The sequence below is a fragment of the Aegilops tauschii genome, chromosome 2 (assembly GCF_002575655.3).
Source record: "Aegilops tauschii subsp. strangulata cultivar AL8/78 chromosome 2, Aet v6.0, whole genome shotgun sequence".
Taxonomy (NCBI): Eukaryota; Viridiplantae; Streptophyta; class Magnoliopsida; order Poales; family Poaceae; genus Aegilops; species Aegilops tauschii.
This window is the reverse complement of record NC_053036.3, coordinates 635,008,356-635,028,035: the sequence shown is the minus strand read 5'-3', so window position 1 is coordinate 635,028,035 and position 19,680 is coordinate 635,008,356. Positions and strand designations below refer to the sequence as shown.

Sequence of the window (19,680 nt, the reverse complement as noted above, 5' to 3'; positions counted from 1 at the left end):
GCGAATGTGAAAGAGAAAGGTCGCCCGTCCGCAGCCGTGGATCACGTCACGCATGAAGCTTCTCCTTTCCCGGACGCACCGTCCCGGCGTCCCCGGCCGGCCTTATTAATGTTCAACACACAACCACCGGTCAACGTAACCACACACGCTTATGCTGGCTGCACGGCTGAGAGGCATCTTCCGGGCAAATTATTCAGCGATAGCGTCCCCCGTGATGCATTGCCGGATACACATTAATCTATTCTGAACTTTCACCTGATCCACGACAGTGCTGAGGTATCCCATGACATGATGGAGATCGTTGTGACGATTTACACGACCGATCTCGTCGGTAATTACATGTCCTTACTCGGTTGCAACCATTCAACACGAGGGATTCGATCGAAGTGCAACGTGACAAGCTCATGAGCACATGACTAAATGCCTAGCTCGATGGAAACTTAACGCGTAGTCGCGTACGACTAGCTAGTACTACTACATCTGCCTGCACATGGAGCCAGAAAAGTTGACACAAAATTTCTGGAAAGAGGCACGAGTGCCCATGAGAACAGAGACACATGTGACACGGCCACTGTTTCAAACGAAGAAAATGGTAGTAAGAAGGCCCAAGTCAATCACGCGCGCAGGCAGCCAGCCAAGTCAAGGTTCGAGACCGGAAGAAAGCTCCAACATCTAGAAAGAAACTCAAGCAGCACCAACCAACGCACCAACTTGACACCAGCCAGCCATCACATATAAACTTGGACCCGATCACCCCTCAACTCCCACTACATCGGTGGCTTTCAACATTTTCTTTCTGCAAGCCAGTTCATCCTGCGAGCACTACTTCTACGTGCTGTAAGAAGCAAGCAAGCAGCTAGGAGCTAACCAGCCAGTCAGGTGAAGAGAGCATGGCAAGCTACCACCGGGTCCACCCGGTGATCGTCGACGGCGCGCCGCCCCCGGTGCCAGAGCAAAACAAGGATAAGCTGCCACGGCCACCCAGCGCCGACTATGGCGACCGGCTGCCGATCACCGCCCCGGCACCTGGCGCGGCGGCCCCGCTGCGCGCGCCGCGGCGGAAGCGGCACAACAGGTGCTGCCGGTGCGTGTGCTGCACGCTGCTGGTGCTGATCGTGCTCATCGTCGCGCTCGGCGCCACGGCGGGGATCCTCTACGCCGTGTTCCGGCCCAAGATCCCCACGTTCCGCGTGGAGCGCCTCACGGCCACCCGGTTCGACGTGAACACCACCTCCATGACGGTGTCCGACGCGTTCGAGGTGCAGGTGGTTGCCGAGAACCCGAACCGGCGCATCGGGGTGTACTACGACGGCGGCTGGGTCGCCGCCTCGTTCAACGGCACGGAGCTGTGCCGCGGTGCGTTCCCGGCGCTCTACCAGGGCCACCGCAGCACGGTGCGGCCGCTGATCACGCTCCAGGGGGAGACGAGGCTCGACAGCGCCGTGGCCGCGCAGCTGGCGCAGCAGCGGCAGGCCGGGTTCGTGCCGCTCACGGTCACCGCGCGCGTGCCGATCCGGATCAAGTTTGGCGCCCTCAAGCTGTGGAAGATGACGGGGAAGGCCACGTGTAGCCTGGTGGTGGACAGCCTCGAGGCCGGGACGCGGCTCCGCATCCGCTCCAACAGCTGCACCTTCAAGCTCAAGCCTAATTAGATCATTCTCAAACCGTTTGAGCCGTGCACGGATTGTGCATATATACGTGTGTCTTGTATGTAGGATTACCGAGGTCTCGTCCCCGTTCCTGTCGATCTATATTGATCGAGATCGATCGGCAGATGGTAGAGATGGGTAGTGCTGTAAATTTATTATTTATTTTGGCTCGCATATTCATTATTTTTAGTGTAATAAATAAGATCCGAGGTGTATTCATTTGCTATGAATTTCTCTGGAGACGATAATAAAGAGAAGATATTGGCTCATGCACACAGTCTTGTGTGTGTGGTTTTCAGGCTTATGCACCATAGTTGCTTATAGCATCTCCAACAGCCGTGCTAAACAAGCGTCGCGCCATAAAATTGATCATTTTAGCGTGCGCGCAATCGGTAGAGTGGCTCCAGCGGGCGCGCAAAAAACCGCGCACGTGGCATATCTAGTTCAGCGCGCGGGCCGAAACTCCATCGCGTGTACCAAAGCATCTTTTGATCCTAAAATCTAGCCGGTCCTCTCACAATAGCAAATTGGGCTTGCAAAATCACACAAGCGTGCATGATCACACAAGCGTGCACAATATGATCATCGAGAATGAGCGTGGCCAAGATGTAGACTACTCTCAGTATGAGCTCTTGGGACATCCCGTGCGAGTGCGACGGAGGGCTGGTTTTGTTGCCTCCTATCATGCCATCCGACGTAACGCGGCGCATGATGATCTTCAGAAGGATCTCATTGAGGAGTGGTGGGCTTGGAATGGGCGACAAAGAGCATCATGATTTGTGCGTTTGATGTTGTATTATTGAACTATTTGTTGTATTGAACGATAAACTATTTGTTTGAGTTGTAATAACGAAATCAAACTATTTATTTGTTGATTTATTTTGTTTGTGTTTGATCTTTTTGCTTGTGTTTAGAATGCATATGTTGTTTGTGCGAGTGTCGCGCGCGCTTCATTTTTGCGCGCTGCATTTTTGCGCGGCTACTGGAGCTAGAGCTGCCCGCCGCGCCAAATCAGGCGATGGGCGCGCGGCAAAGTAGTTTTTAAGGCGCGACGCGTTGGGCGGCCGTTGGAGATGCTCTTAGCATCTCACGGAGCAGGCGGGGCGTCATGAGAGGTGGGGGTCCAGAATCAGTTCCAAAGTTCAAGTTAAGCCGCACCTAGCCAAATTCCTTTAACTACTCCAATCTTTTAGAAGAAGCCTCTGCCGGCTCTTAATTTTGAGCCCCCCAAACAAGTCTCTGCAAAAAGATTCCCTTCAGCTTCACCCCCTGCGTCAGCTACCTCTCACTCGACGACCTCCACCCCTGGCGCTGCCTCCGCTGATTTCCTTTCCCTCACCGGCTACTGCGCAGGCCGGCCAACACACCGGGCCCGCAACCTCGCCGATCTCTCGGCCCATGGTAGATTCGCTCGCCGGCTGACATCGCTGCTGGAATCGCCGCATATCTCCCTCCTTCCCATGCCGTCGGGAGCTTGTGGATGAATATGGCAACTCTCGAGCTTCATTCCATCAAAAATGGAAACGGCAGATGACCATAATGTCGTGGAGCACCCGTAGAAAAGTTCAACGCCGCCGGAATCTCAGACATTCCGGTGACCTTTGGAAAGCCGAAGTTCGGCCACGACGGGTTTGGTTTGCGAAGAGCAAGCACGACTTTGAGAATATTCTTGCTAACCAAAGCCTGAAGGCCATCCCCTCAGCCACGCTTTCCACCCACAGCCTCGGCGTTGCCGCAATTCCGCTCTCATCGTGTTGGACGAATTAGCTAGGTGATTATTTTTTTCATTTTTTCATTGATGTTGTTTTACTGTTTTTTGCAATCAAATTTAACATGGAATATTGCAATAAATAGGTGAAGAGGTTAAGGGAGATATTCTTCAGTGGCTCTTCTTTGGAGGAGGAGGAAGAAGATGACGGTGATTTTGAGATGGCATTGCAGTGATCGTTCGCGAGGACTTTCAGCATCTGAGATTAGGATCAAAGTTCAGCTGCTTGTACATTAATCGGGATAAAGCATAAGGCCATGGGAAGCTTGCCAAGGATTAGTTTGCACCCAATCCGACTTATGCCAAGCTTTGACAATCATTTGGACATTTTCGCGTGTTTGAATTAGAATAAGTACATCTGTAAATTTGATCTTTTTTATGTTCATGAATTGTGTGAACCTTGATTCAAATTTGAATTTGATATGTGTGCAAATATATACTTGAAATGGAGTATGTAAGCCAATAGATAGAAGGATTGGCAAAGAAAATTCTTTAGGAGTTTGGTTATAAAGTGCTTTTCTTCAACACCCGCAAATCCGAGGAGTTATGATTTAAGGGGCTAAATATTTGGGTTTCGGTTAGATATTACCTGATGCACTATCCTAGCCTCCTAGAGTTTGAAATGTGAGATTTCAAAATCTACACAAAATTATATTAAAACTTAAGTTGCCATCATTTCAAAAATCAAAACACACACATTTTGCTGGTCGGTTCAAGCTCAGGAAAAGAACGCCCACACATCATCAGCAAATAATTAATAAATGGTAGTAATTCATACTTTGACACACTTTCATTGTAAATTCATAATTTAGTTAAACATAGCCTGCAAAAATTTATATTTAGATATTTATTTGAATGGTGTGCTCTAGAACTCTGGTTTAAGGCAGCTAAAGATACTAAAATGGACACAACAAACTATAATATTGTATCTTGTCTTGTTCTTTTCTAGTTTACATACATTAAAAGAAAATTCCCCCCCAATTTAAAAACACATTATTTTAATGTCATAGACTAAATGTTTAAAAACTAATACAACTATAGCCAACATAGTCCAGTTAACTTAAGCATATTTTTATTTACAGCCATAGCAATTATGACATTTTAAGAATGAGGACTAGTAGTAGTTAATATTTAGGTCTAGTTCATGATTGGTTTTGTTAGCTTAAATTGGTACACCTACTAGTTAGTTGTACTCCAAAATATACATAAATATCATGTACGAGTTAACTGTAGCCCAAAGTATGCATAAAAGATGTATGTTTAGTATATACAACCTCATCATACATGTTGAAGTCACCATGGATACGAATTTTGGTTTCTGTTTTTATAGTTTAGGCATCCTTTACAATTTCGGTTAAAAAAACTATATATGCTTAGAGATGCGATGAGTATTTGTTTACTGACATCATCACTTAGATAAAAACTAAAAAAGTTTACTATAAATATACGAGCAATATTCATTTCAAATCACCTCGGGCTGGCGATGGCGGTGGATAGCGACTGCGGAGGACGATGTTTTCTGTCATAGTAATTTTTCCATGAGTTAAATGCACCGAAGGTCCTAAAAATTTGGTCGGGGTGTCACTTTAGTCCTAATTCTTCCAAAATGCACCTTTAGGTCCTAATTCTTTAGTGAGTGGTTCATCCGAGGTGCTTTTTTCACGAGCGCTCGCTGACCTGCCCGCATGGCGTGTTGACCCACGCCACATCAACAGAGGGCCCAATCGCCAGGCAAGAAAAATACACTGAAGGTCCTAAAAGTTTCTGGACAGTGTCACTTTAGTCCTACTTCTTTCAAAATGCACGTTTAGGTCCTAATTCTATAGTAAGTGGTTCACCCAAGGTCTTTTTTGCACAATAGCTCACTGAACTGCTCGGTTGCGCGTTGACCCATGCCACGTCGACTTAGGGTCAATAGCAGATGAGGAACATTGCCAAAAAAACCTATTTTTTGGCCGCTATGGTCCCGTAGCTATGTGATTTCCTCCACTCTTCCACAATCACTAGCTGTAGGCATTGATTTAGTTCAATTTGCATTGTTTCATTAAGTTTCTCAAATTGCTTGCCCTGATTTGAGGTTAGGTGGTAGGAGCTTGTGGAGGAGGCGACGCCGACGATGCTGCTGCAATGCTTCTCTTCGTCACCCGCTTCCTTGTTGAGGAGCTTGCTATCCCAGCCATGGCGATGGTGTTGCCACGAGAGAGAGAGAGGGCTGGGAAATGTGAAGAGGGGGGTTTATAAGGGGCTTTCTGTAAAAAAGAGCAACCACAGCAACCTCTAAGTTGACATGGTGTGGCTCAACACGTCATGCGAGCAAGTCAGCAACCGCTCATGCAAAAAAGTACCTTGGGTGAACCACTCTCTATAGAATTAGGACTTAAATGTTCATTTTGAAAGAAGTAGGACTAAAGTGACACTATCCAAAAACTTTTAGGAGATTTCTCTCCTGGCGGCTGGGCCCTCTGTCGATGTGGCGTGGGTCAACGCACCACGCAGGCAGGTCAATGAGCGCCCGTGAGAAAGGACCTCACGTGAACCACTTACTAAAGAATTAGGACCTAAAGGTGCATTTTGAAAAAATTAGGACTAAAGTGACACCCCGACAAAACTTTTAGGACCTCCAGTGCATTTAACTCTCTTTCCACCGAGATTGGGCTACTTTCAAGTTCTAACGGATAATATAGACTTTTCTTCTGCGCCTTGAATGATGTTCGAACCAAAATGTTGACGTTATCTAGTTTCAGACAAATTGAGCGGAGTAAAGAACCTCGAAGGGATCCATACCAAGGCCCGCCTTTAATGTGTTGTCGTAGGAGCTCAGTAAAAGAAGTTACTCTTCCCATTTCATAGAAAACTAGATGACAAGCTTTGACTGTATCTTACAAGATTAGGTTGACCGTTTGAATCTGACCTTGTCTCTGTGGATGATAAGTTGTCCTGAAAAGTATTGTAGTTACCATAGGATTTTGAAAAAATATTCAGAACTTGGAGGTGAAGATAGCCTCACGGTCAGAATTTATTTCAAGAATAATCTTGTGGAGAGAGACGATTCTGGAGAGATATAGCTCTCCTAACTGATTGATGGCTCGAGCATTTGTGATTTTAATAAGGAGTTCTGACTTGGATTCCTTTGACTTTTTATCATTATTTCTTGGTTATTTCTAACGCTAATCCTGAGAGAGAGAGAGAGAGAAGAAAACTCGTTTTTCATTGTTTGACAGGAGAAAGCATATATGGAAGGAAATCAAGGAGCATTACTCCAAATTCACTGATAACCGCTTGTCGTGGTGTAACACGGTCACCTATGGGGCCATTGGCCCCTTGTGGTTCGTCAAAGGGGAAGGGCACATTGCACAAAGAGCGGAGGCCGTAGAGTAGCACGACAGCGATGACACGGGCAGTTTTTACCCAGGTTCGGGCCGCTATGAGGTATAAAACCCTACTCCTTCTTTGGTGGATTGATGAGAGGACCGTGGTCGAGACGCGGCGCTCAAGCCCGGCAAGGTCGCCTAGGGACAAGAGCAGCTGCGCGCATATGAGTGTACAAGGGTCCGGATCCTTTCTAAGGTTGCCACGGCCCTCCTTTTATAGGTCATCGGGTTATCACAATGGCAAAACAGTCATTATCAAGTGATTAGATAGCCACAGTGCTATCATACCTAACACTGCAAATAGGACAAGGTGCATTAAATGCACCGCTTAGTGTCACGCCGTGGGTGTAGCCCGGCAAGCCTTGCCGCGCTATTCAACAACCTTCTCGCCTGCCTGCGTGGCACGCCTCTGGACAGGTGTCATTTAGGGGTGATATTCCTCAAAAATGGCTGCCACGTGCCAAATGACAGCCACTTAATCACCTGGGGGCTCGGCTTCGCACCGATAGGTCACTTGCATTGCTGTGACGTGGAATGGTGGAGCCTTGGCGGGGAAGCGGGCCGCTGGCGTCCAGGCAACCCTTGTCGGGGAGGTCTTGGGACTTATCTTCGGGGTGACCTCGACCTTGTCAGGCTCGCCTGCCCGGCAAGGGAGGTTTTTCCTTAGTGATGTCTTGTTCCTTCGGCTTGTCTTGGTCTTCTTGATCCGCCCTTTGATTTCTCAAAGAGCTAACTCTTCTGCTTGGCCTTGTCTTGGATGTTGTAACCTTGCCCTTGAGCTTGTGTGCAGTCCGGGCAACATACACCAGAGTTTGTTGCACCGACACCCTTCTAGTTTCAAGCTTGTTTTCCGGTTTTGGCAACCTTCTAGAAGGTGACTGGCGGTTTTTTGTATCTTTACTTGTTTCTCTTTTTTCCTTTTCATTTCTGTTTTATTTTTCCTTTAAACCTTGGTTTTTCTTCTTTTTCTCTCTTTTTCAAGAAATACAAAATTCAAAAAGTTAATAATCGTCATATTTCTATTCAAAATTTCAAAAACTATTGACCTTTTCTTTTTTAGATTTTTAGTGAATTCTTAAATTTGAGAACGCTTCTTTAATCCATGAACTTTTTTTTGAATTCTTGAACATTAATTGTTCAATGTGTATTTTGACAAAATTCTCACTGTATTTAGAAAAGATTTGGTGTGTAATTGAAATTTGCTCACCATATATTAAATAATGTTCATGTACATAAATGAAATGTTCATCATATACTAAATAAATGTTCAGCATGTATTTCGTAAAAAAATTCACAATATTTGAACAATGTTTACCATGTAATTAGAAACTGTCCGCCGTATATTAAAAAAATATCATTGTGTACAAATCAAAAATTCAAAGTATAATAAATTATGGTTCTGTATGTTTTAAAATTTTTTACCATATTAAAAAAATTCTATTTACAATTCTTGTTAAAAATTTCGAATGTATGAAGATTTGAGTCAAACTCACAAAATAGTTTGGAAATGTGTTCACCGTATTTTTTCCTATGATTTTAAAATGTTCACAAATTAAATAAATTTGCAAAATAACTAAAAATGCTCGAGAATGCAATAATTCTTGGGGAACTTTAAAAATGTTTGCTTTTCCAAAATTTTGATCATTTCATGAATTTTACAAACAAAATTTTAATCCTCAAACATTTTTAAAATTCATGAATATTATTTGAGTTAATTAACTTTTTTCAAAGCCGCAAACATTTTTACATATTTGCGAACATTTTTTGCTAAATTTAAACCGACAAAGATTTTTTTATAAAATGAAAGGGTTACCCCGCCCCATTTTATTAAACAGTGCAGAGCAAGTCAGAAAAGTTTACAGCGTTCAGGGCAAGCCAGAGTAGCTAAGACATAATTTAAACACCAACATCTAGCTACACAGGGCTGGGAAAAAATATACAACAAGTTCAACAAGTAGCAAACGAACGGTAAAATAGCCAAAATAGTTATTACAGTTTTATCATCAGTATTTTCAGCTGGAATACGCCCTCAAGACTCAAGATAAACTCTGACCACCGCCGTCTCCTGAACATCTTTTCATCTCCAAGCGATCAGAAGACCTTGTCGCAACATGAGAGATTGAGCGAGGAAGACTTGTATAGGATCTGCCCTAGGTGAGATCAATAAGATCAATCTATTTGAAGATACAAAGCATGTTAAAAATTATGATTTTTTTTTGGAGACACTCATCCACCTTTGATGTACAAGCTCAAAAAATTTCAGCTGCTAATTCAAACTTCACTTAGAGGACAAAAAAAGACAAAACCAAATGTGAATAGTGTCAAAAACTGTTCACCTAAAGCTGACACTAATCATAGTCGAATTTGTCTATTTTGAATCTCTAATTGTAGATCAAGTTTTGAGCTGATTTTTTTTGGAGTTGTAGACATAACCCACAGGTATGTTATAAATTATTTTCAGATTTTTTTGGATTGTCTAAATATGAAAATTTTGGGTTGATCCTACGATCTCACCTAAAGTGTTGATCCTGTACTAGTCTCCCCCCAAATTGAGCGTCCACACACAGGATCTTCCATTCATGGATCAGTGCACTTACTCCCACCCAAGAAGAATCTGGGTACTTGTCCATACCGCCCCCTGAAAACACAAATCATTGCGTATTGTCCATAAGCTCCAAATGACGGCAACACATGATATACCAATCATGGATTTTCTTAGTATCAATGCACCACAAAACAGGTTCAAAAATGTTACAAGGAACACTGAAATTAAAAGTATCAGCTACATCTCTTCAAATCTCTTTTGCCACAAGACAATCAAAGAACAGGTGGTGGACAGACTCAACCTCTCCACAAAAGAAGCAACTCAACTCATCATGCCGTCTGCTTAGGTTATCTCTGGTCAAAATTTTATTATTAAAATCTAGGCAAACAAAACTAGATATTTGTGAGGAACCACTTCCTTCCAAAAGTTCTTCCACATAGGAGTACCCCCCCCCCCCCCCCCCCCCCCCCCAAATTAATCATATTATAAAAGGAAAGAACTGAGTAGATGCCAAAAGGCTCCAGCAACCATAACAGCTGATCAATGTTGTCGTTTGGAATACATGTTGAAAGGACAATCAACAATTGCTGCCATTTAACTAAAAACCTTCACCAACACACCTCCTGGTATGCCCGTCCCACACTTGGGTATGTAATAGTTCTGCTGTTGGCAAATGTCAAAAAAGCCCAAAATTGAGTTTCTAGATCGTATCAGCAGCCCAAATATCATGCCAAAAACTAATATTTCTACCATCTTCAAGAGACCATTTATTAAAAGGCTGAGCTACAGGGCTACAAAAATCCCGGGGGGGGGGGGGGGGGGGGGGGGGGGGGGGGGGGGGGGGGGGGGGGGCTGTAGGCATTTCCTAAACAGCGCCCGTTACAGGCTTAACCATACGGGGCGCACACCCCATTTCTCCGCGCTGGGCCGGCCCAAAATTGAGTTTCTAGATCGTATCAGCAGCCCAAATATCATGCCAAAAACTAATATTTCTACCATCTTCAAGAGACCATTTATTAAAAGGCTGAGCTACAGGGCTACAAAAATCCCGGGAGGGGGGGGGGGGGGGGGGCTGATAGGCATTTCCTAAACGGCGCCCGTTACAGGCTTAACCATACGGGGCGCGCACCCCATTTCTCCGCGCTGGGCCGGCCCACGTTACTTTCTTTTTCCTGTTTAAAGACGCAAAAACACAGCGAGTACGGTATATCGAACACGCGATCTCCTGGCTCAACTTTCGTTGACACAACCAACCAGCCAACCGACTTAACATGTGTACTTTTAGCGTTTCTCTTCTTATAATCTTTTTTGTTTTCTTGAATGCTTTTGTTTGGGTTTTTTTCTTTCTTTCTTTTTCGAATGGTTTTTTTGCTAAACTTTTTTTTAAATACATGAATTTCCTTCTCAAATTCGTGAACGTTTTTTGAATTCAATGAACTTTTTAAAAGTTTAGTGAACTTTCTCAAATTTTCCGAAGAGGTACAACTGTGCCTCTCGCGGAAGCAAATCCGTGGCTCCACGAGATGTAAATATATGCCTCTCGCAGATGAAAAAACACTTTTTTTTTATTTCTCGAGAGGCACGACTGTGCCTCTCGCGGAAGCAAATCCGTGTCTATACGAGAAATAAATCTACGCCTCTCGTAGAAAAAGAAAAGAAAAAGAAAACATTTTTTTTAAGAGGCACAACCGTGTCTCTCGTCTCGTGGAAGCAAATTCGTGCTTCCACCTAAAGTAGATGTGTACCTCTCGCGAAAGGAAACCTTTTTCGACAAACACGACTATGTCTCTTGCATAAGCAAATCCTTGCCTCTACGAGAAGTAAATCCATGTTTGTCGCGGAAGGAAAAAGGTACGACCGTGCCTCTCGCGGAAGCAAATCCAAGTCTCCACGAGAAGTAAATATGTGCTCTCGCATAATAGAAGAAAAAAAGGGTTTTCCGGACAAAATTGAACTTTTTCCATCCAAAACCGAGGGAAACCCAGAAAGCTGACCCCCCCCCCCCCCCCCCACACACACACACACCCCCACACAAAAGCATCTAACAGCCAAAAACACATACATTAAAAAAATCGAAGAAAACGTCCAGCACGCGACTCGTGGCGGTGGCTGAGAGTTGGCGCGCTCCCAGCCCGCCAAAAGTGATCCTTGCGTGGGCTCCTCAAGGAATATACTCTCGCTGATTAGTTGCGAGAGCAACTAGTTAACGAGCGCTCCTTCGGGAGCCTCGCAACGATCAGCGCCACTTGGCGCGCTCTCAGCCATTCGCCACGTGTCGCGCTCTGGACATTCCTTCCAGATTTTGTTTTTTTTATTTTTTCGCACGCGCTTTCGGCTTTTTAAACGGTTTTTCCCGGATCTTTTCGACGTTTTGGATTTTCCCCGGTCTTCCTTCGCGTTTCGACCAAAAAAAAATTTTAAAATTTATTTTTGCGTGAAAAACGCGTTTACTTTTTTTCCCTTTCGTGAAAAGTCACGTTTTTTTTTCGCGAGAGGCACGGTTGTGCTTTAGCGAGAGTCATGGCCGTGCCTTTCGGAAACGAAGAAAAAACGCGTTTTCTGTTTTTTTTTCTTTCGCGAGAGTCACGGTTTTACTTCCGCGAGAGGCACGGTTGTGCTTTCGTGAGAGTCACGGCCGTGCTTCTCGGAAAGGGAAAAACAGAACGCGTTTTCTATTTTTTTCCTTTTGCGAGAGTCACGGTTTTGCTTCCGCGAGAGGCACGGTTGTGCTTTTGCGAGAGTCACGGCCGTGCCTCTCGGAAAGGGAAAAATACGCGTTTTCTGTTTTTTTTCTTTCGCGAGAGTCAAGGTTTTGCTTTTGCCAGAGGCACGGTTGTGCTTTCGCGAGAGTCACGGGCGTGCCTTTTTCGAAAAGGGAAAAAACGTGTTTTCTGTTTTTTTTTCTTTCCACGAGAGTCACGGTTTTGCTTGCACGAGAGGCACGGTTGTGATTTTGCGAGAGGCACGGGCGTGCCTCTTTCGGAAAGGGAAAAAACCGTGCTCCCGGTTTAGTTTTTTCGTCCGGTTTTTTCCGTGGAAAAAAAGTTCGTCAAAACCTATCAACATGGGATCTAGTTTGGAAGATCTCGACGCGAGGAATCCAATGGTGAAAACGGTTTGAGATTTGGACGCACGGTTTAAGAGATAAAACGTTTTGAATAAACGAATCTAAGAAAAAAAGAAAACTCACGGGTTGCGAGGCGCGCCACTTGTCGTGACCTGGAAAAATTGAGTGTTCTTTGCAACGAGTACTCCTTAATTAGTGATTTCGATTAGTTGCTCTGTGAGGAGTTCTCAAAAAAAAGTTGCTCTGTGAGGTCCTAATTTGATCGGTTCAGTTCAACCAGCTGGATATGGGCCGATAGAAATTGCAAAAATAGCAGAGGTTCAGGTTCGCCCTTTAAAGAGGAGGTGCATGGGCTGAACCTTCTGGAAAACGATTGAAAACAACCGACTGATCTCTCGTAATTTAAGCCGTGTGCGTTGCGTGCCACGCGTCCCTCATGGGACCACCCACCGCCCACGCCTTATCCTTTCTTCTTGGGTCGCCTTCTTCTCTCCTCCACCAAATCAGCCGAGTCCCCTTCTCTCCTCCACCAAATCGACTGTGCCTCTTGCCCCTTGCTCTCACCCCCTGCCCCCTAAAGCGTCCTATCTATCTGTCTTTCCGTTGGAGCAGCGTCCGCGGCACCCCGGCGCACTGGTGCAACGCGCCCTTGCAGCAAGCAGGTTGCGGCCGGCCTTTGCAGCACCGGCTGGCGTGGATCTCGCCGGGGGCGGCGACGCTCCTGCTGCTGCAAAGCGGTGTCCTGCGCGATGCGCTCGTGGTGCTGCACCGACGTCCCGACGCGACGCGCTTCGCTCACGGTGCTCCAGTGAAGCGCGAGGGGGCTGCAATGGAGCGATGTCGGAGGCTGCAATGGAGCGTCGAGCGGGGTTGCTGAGCTCCGCCGAGGCTGCAATGAAGTGCCGCCGGAGCTGCAATGAAGCACACACAGGGTCGTTGAAGCTCATCGGGGGTTGCAATGGAGTGCCAGCGGGCGCCGCCAGTGCTTCGCGCCGCGTAGTGCTACCATGGAAGCTGCTGCGCCGAAGCTTTTTTGGTGTAGTTGGCCTTGCCATTTTTTGAGCAGCACACGGGATGGTGTAGTTGGCCTTGCCATTTTTTGGTGTAGCAAGAGCGGCTCCGATTGGGTTGTTGTGACCGAGGTGCGATGCACCTCGCCAGCGCTGGTCTTGTTGCGATGCAACCTCATCATGGGCCTCATGGCTGCTCTTGCTATGATGCAACTCGTCCACGACAGCCGGCATCGACGCCCGCTGCATCGCAGCTCCGGCGGCGTCGCGGCCGCTGCATCACACCTCCGGCGGCGCGTAGCTCCGGCGGCCGCTGCATAGCAGCTCCAATGACGTCGACGGCCGCTGCATCATAGCTCCGGCGGCATCGACGCCTGCTGCATAGCAACTTTGACGGCATCAACGATCGCTGCATAGCAGCTCCGGCGGCGTCACGGCCGCTGCAATGCAACTCCGGTGGCGTCGAGGACGGCTGCATCGTAGCTCTGGCGGCATCTATGACTGCTGCATAGCACTCCGGCGGCTGCTGCATTGTAGCTCCGACGTCGTCGTCGTCCGCTGCATCATAGCTCCGGCTCGTCGATGTCGTCCACTGCATCGTAGCTCAAATAGCGTCCAGGCCGCCGCTGCCGTGCTTGGAGCGGGACAGTGGGAGCTGTGGGTGGTGCGTGTGTTGTGCGAGGGGAAGATGGCATCGAGGGGAAGTGCCATCCGTGGGACACCAAAGGGACGGCCACGATGTGCTCCATCGAATGGTTATCAAGGCGGCTGATAACTCTGAGCTATCAGCCGGCTTACGTCTAGCATTGGCCGAACCTTCTTCGACTTAAATCGTCTACCAGCCCAGAGGTCCAGGAACCGTGTCGCAGGAATCCGGGAAGGAGATGGAGAGGGTTTAATTTGGATTCCGCCAAAAGAGGGAGAATCAGTAGACGCTCTTCCTCGCCATCGTTCGATCACGTCCCGGAGCCGGCGACAATCGCTGGACGGACGGCTACGCACCAGCACTACCGCAGTTGGCCGTCCAGGCGAGTTGCCCGTCGAGAAGATGGGCTCGAGCGGAGCCGACTCGGCGGAGGAGGCCGTCCGTCTCCTCCTGCACGAGGCGCAGAGGCTGCGCTACAGGATCCAGTCCCTGGCATCCGTCCTCAGGGAATCCAACTCCGGCGTCCCCGTCGTCTCCCCGGACAAGGCCAAGACGCTGCTCCTCGTGTCGCGCGCACTCGCCAGCATCTCCGGGGACATAGCCAGCAAGCATGGATCGCCAAATCCACGCAAATCTGCTACCGAGGAGGACCAAGTTTCTTCCTACAAAGAGCACCGCGCCGGCTGGAAATCTACGTGGGGCGGCCCCATTGGAAACACCGGTGGCTTCCATGATATAAGTAAGCAAGAGTTCATATGCATATACTAACCCCTGATTTCCTTCTTGTATACAGGCGAAGGTTTCACTTGGCTTGGTTTAGCAATTCATTCAAGCTAGATTTCTAACCGTTTCAAAAAAAGTTGAATCTCTAACCATAACGCACTTGACTTTGGTGCTGCAGCTACACTGAGTCCTATGCACTTCACGCGCCGGGTGCCTGTTAACATCCCCGACTACTTTTACGTCACCCCAGCTTTGCAGATCTACTCCTTCAAAATTTTTAGACTAAATGAAAACTTGAACTGGCCGCTCCACGTGTACGGTGTGGTCGCTGCTCGAGACGATGTAGACAGTAACCGCAACCTTCTCTTCTGCCGGTCGAGGGCTAATTACCAAGTACTCACTGAAAAGGTATATATACGTGCAGGGTATAACATCAAGTTCTCTTTGTTTCTTTTTCCTCCTCCCGCATGTTTGTGATCTTATTGATTAGTCCATTTTAATGAAGTATTGGTAATGATAACAACGACAATGATGCTTGCAGGATCCTTTTCTGCGCTTGACCGGCCCTTCCCGTGCAATTCAAGCTAAGGCACCTGTTGACTTTGAAGTCGAACTGAAGATAAAATATGGAACCGAGTCCCAAGATATAGCATTCTTCTGTTCTACCAACCATCACCATATGCACCATCATACCGCTTGGTTCCCCGGTTCCTCTTGTGATGGAGAGCTAAGCCTTCAAACAATTGGTAGAGCGGTTCAGGCCACTGTCCTGGGTGTTTGCGTACTTGAAGGTGGGCCGCCTTTTGAATATGGATGTCGAGTCGCTTGCTCCCTATCATCTGCAGAGCTTATTGAGGATCTCCCGTCGAACCAAGTTGTGTTGCTTGATTGTCACGGTGAACAAATTCCTGTAGAATCAGATGGTTATCTTACTCTATCAAGGAATGTTGTCACCGCAGAATTACAAGGAACACTAAAAGTTGTCATCCAAGCATACGCGGAATCTGGTGCTATTGCTGGACAGGGGGATGTCGATTTCCCTTCCCAACATTGCCAGATGAGTAGGGGTGTGTGTTTTGTTGGCAACTCTAAGGTGGAGATTGTTGTTGCTTGGTCTCTTCTTGTCGAGGATAAGCTGGATATCTTGTAGGAGGATTATACCGCCTCTTGGTGTGTGTATATATACCAACTTTTGTGTATGAATTCAAGCTATTGTTAACCGACGCATTATGTACCGATCATATCTTGTGTTGTTAAGCATTTTGTTGATCGTGTTGAGAAATTTCTTCCAGCTTTTTTGTTAGGCGAATGCCATTGCGGGCACCTGCATGCACTGCATCTTATTCGTTGTTACGGTGACACACCTACTTACCTTGGCGACTCACTCTGTCTTTCCATGGCATGGCGCTAGGGAAAGTTCTGAATGAGACGCCATGTAGGTACACCCCTTATCACCATCGTCCAGTTTCCGAGATCTATATATGCAGCTTTATTACTGCATTTATTCTAATACCGGTTAGACTTTGTGTGTACAGTGGTCATTTAGGCCAGAGTCTAATGTAGGTGTTCTAGCTATGCCCCACTTCTCTGCACTATGCGTCCATGTGCTCACGTGAATGGAAAATAAGGTCAGTGACCTCCTTTCCCTCTATTCCCAAGTCTCATCTCAGTCTCATAGTTCATAGCAGGCCATACCTCTTTGTCTTCAAATTTCTCCTAGACTTCTCCAACAGTCGTCGTCCTTCGGTTGCTATCAACTAGGGTGGAGAATTTTCTGGGTGGGCGAGAGCGAGACATCTGTTGAAGCTACCGACTAAGGAAAGGCAGATGGATTAGATCGAATTTACTCATGTTCGGGTTGGCCCTTGGTTGGCTCACTCCAGTTAGGGAGATATTTTAAGGACCATACAAAATGGTATTCTTCCAGCGTAAATAATCTGCCAGGAGTTGTACATATCTATTTCTTTTTCTTCTAGCATGATAGTTTAACAAATAATTCTAGTACAATGGTCCAGTCACACTAATTATTAGCACATATTAATTTTAGGTTATTACATCATATCCAACCTGCCAACACCATTGAACGGGCATGGACAACCATCACCAACCTCTTCCTCGAGAACCGCCATCAGCGTGTCGTCTTCCCCAAGGGAGAATTCCATAACCTCGTTGAGGGCGACCTCTTGCTCACGGCTTTCTCTCCGGCGAACTGAAGTGCATCGTCGACACCTTGCGCGACGTCGGATCTGCGGGCAGCAACCAAGACATGCTCCTGGCATTCATCCATGGCCTCAACGACGAGTTCAACCAATGCATTGCGGCCCTGACTATCAACCCCGCCGTCCCCTCCTTAGCGAACGTGCGCTCTGCACTACTCTAGGAGGAGCGTCTTGTCGGCGCACTCGGCAGCCCTCACCGACCGCCCTCTTTGCTGGCGGAGCTGCTAGTCAACCAGCTCCTCGTTCAGCTGCACTAGTTGCCTCATCTCCCCCCGGCAACCGCAACGACTGGAACAACATGAAGAACAAGACCGCCCCGGCTGGCGGCGTTCCGGTTGGCCCTCCCGCCGCGCATGCCCCCTTCTTCGTAGCTGGTTCGTACCCCCACTCAGGGGTCTTCCGCGCGTGGCCACCCACTTGTGCACCTGTTGGGCGCGCTCCCGTCACTGGCCTGCTTGGTCCGTGTCCTGGAGAAGGTCTTTTTTGGTTCCTCTTTTTTTGGGAGTGGGCAAAAAAGCCGGTTTTCGTAAAATCTCGGGAATTTTGGATTTATTTTGCCTGATTTTTTTAAATGAATTTTGAAATCTAAATATTTTAATGCCAATATGTAAGGAATTTAACCCCGTGTGTACATGGAGTACTTCTTGTCACCAAAACAATAGCTCGCGAGCCATACCGCTACGCCAAGAGACTGGTTGTTCTAAAAATGGCAGACGACCACTATTTGACATTAGCCTTCCGTTTAATTTCAAAAATCTCGGGCGGTACCTAAAATATTTGTCGTCATCAAAATTTCCAATTTTCGGTCGGTAACCAGAATTTCGGTTTGAGAAAAAAAACTTGTCCTGGTGCACCTCCTCCGTAGGCCTACCTGGCGCGAGTTAGCTACACCGGCTACTACAACTTCCCTATGACGCAGCAACCGACCGCATGGGCGCTGAACAACTTGTCGCTCCAAGGATAGGGCTCCGGCAACGACTGGCTCATTGTCATCGGCGCCACCACGCACCTCCCCAAAAACGATGGTATCCTATCCAATCTCTCTCCCTACACTTCTTCTTCTAGTGTTATAGTAGGCAATGGTGCTTCCTTGCCCATTACAAATGTTGGTGACACATTTTTTGACAGTTCAAAATTTCCTATTCATCTCCGTGACATTGCTATCACACCTGATTTCATTAGAAATAGGGTGATGTTTGATCCCGCTTTAACTCGTCAAAATCCTATTATGGTTGAGTTTGACAGTTTTGGTTTTCCTATCAAGGACCTTTGAACTCGGAAGGTGATTCTGCGATGTGATAGTCCATGAGAGCTCTACCCCCTAGTTGCTGACCAGCAGACTGCATATCATACTTTCATCGACGTCACCACAGAGCTTTGGCACCAGCGACTTGGGCATCCAGGACCTGATTCATTGTCTCGCACTTTAGCGTCTTTTGTTAAAAAATTCAGAGTCTAGGGCAAGCTTTGCTTTTGGACTTCTACATTGCGATGTATGGACCTCGATGGTTCCAAGTGTCTCCGCTTATAAATACAAATTAGTCTTTTTTATGATTACTCTCATTACACCTCCATATTTCTTATACATAAAAAATCTGAAGTTTTCCCTCTACTAAATTATTTTCATACCTACGCGGACACACTGTTCCACCGAAAAATCATAAACTGACAATGGGCGAGAATTTGATAATCACGCCTCTCGTGCATTCTTCGCTGCCCATGAAATTTACTTCTGTCTCTCTTGCCCATATACTTGCCTCTTTTTGATTGTGACCGGGTGCAATGTGATCGGACGCGCACTATATATGTGATCGAACACATTTGAATTTCATATTGAACGTACGGCGGACAGTTTGCAGCTAACTTTAGATGGCTCGCTCTCATGTCAATCTCCGTGGATGGGTCCTCACCAGTCTGCGGACGGATATGGTGTCAAGTTTAGGGTCAGGTTGGAGATGCGCTAACGACATATAACCCAAGGATGCAATCTCCCACCGGACCACTGAGATGGGAGGTGTGGAGAGTGGAGACCGGGACCTTGCCGCGCACATGTCCGCCCGCCCCAGAAGGTACTAGATGCCTCGGAGGCCAGCAGGCTGCAAAAGAGACCACATGTGTACGTGGAATATCGGGAGCATCACCACCGTCGTGTCATTTTCAGTGGACGGCCGGAGCGGATGTTATGGCTGTACGCCGCCAGGTTGCGCTGCTTGATTGGCCGGCATCCCTGATGAAAATCGTTGAAAAAACCCATACCATTCAGGACTAGCCCTTGAAGGCATATTTTTATGGAAAAAAACTCTAAACACCACAGGCCACTCCGTGGCTCGAGCCTCGTCGGGCTACATAGCTCCCTGCTATCCTAGCCAAGGGTGACACGAAACGCAATAGCTATTAGATGTCGTTTCGTGTCGCGCTACGCATATATACTATTGTGTTTACTTTTTTTTCTTGAGCTAAACGGTTGCGTTTGAGAATTTCGCGAAAAAAAAAAGGATTGTGTTTGAGAAAGGAATCGGAGGAAACAAAGTCGTTCGCTCAAACAAGTCAGCATTGGGCCTAAATCGTTCTAACAGGCCCAGCAACAGGGTCGCACCGGACCAGATCCGGCCAGTTGAATCAATCTAGGAGACGGAGACGGAGAGGGTTTGCTGCATCTCCGCCGAGAGAAGAAGTTCGATC

At 47.0% G+C, this 19,680-nt stretch overlaps 1 protein-coding gene across 1 annotated transcript; it reads left to right on the top strand.

Moving 5' to 3' along the window:
- The first annotated feature begins 525 nt into the window (after positions 1 to 525).
- Positions 526 to 1,953, top strand: LOC109756204 (NDR1/HIN1-like protein 6). Its single transcript, XM_020315066.4, has one exon. It carries the CDS (start codon positions 891 to 893, stop codon positions 1,650 to 1,652), a length of 762 nt encoding a protein of 253 aa, XP_020170655.1. The 5' UTR covers positions 526 to 890; the 3' UTR covers positions 1,653 to 1,953.
- Positions 1,954 to 19,680: the final 17,727 nt, after the last annotated feature.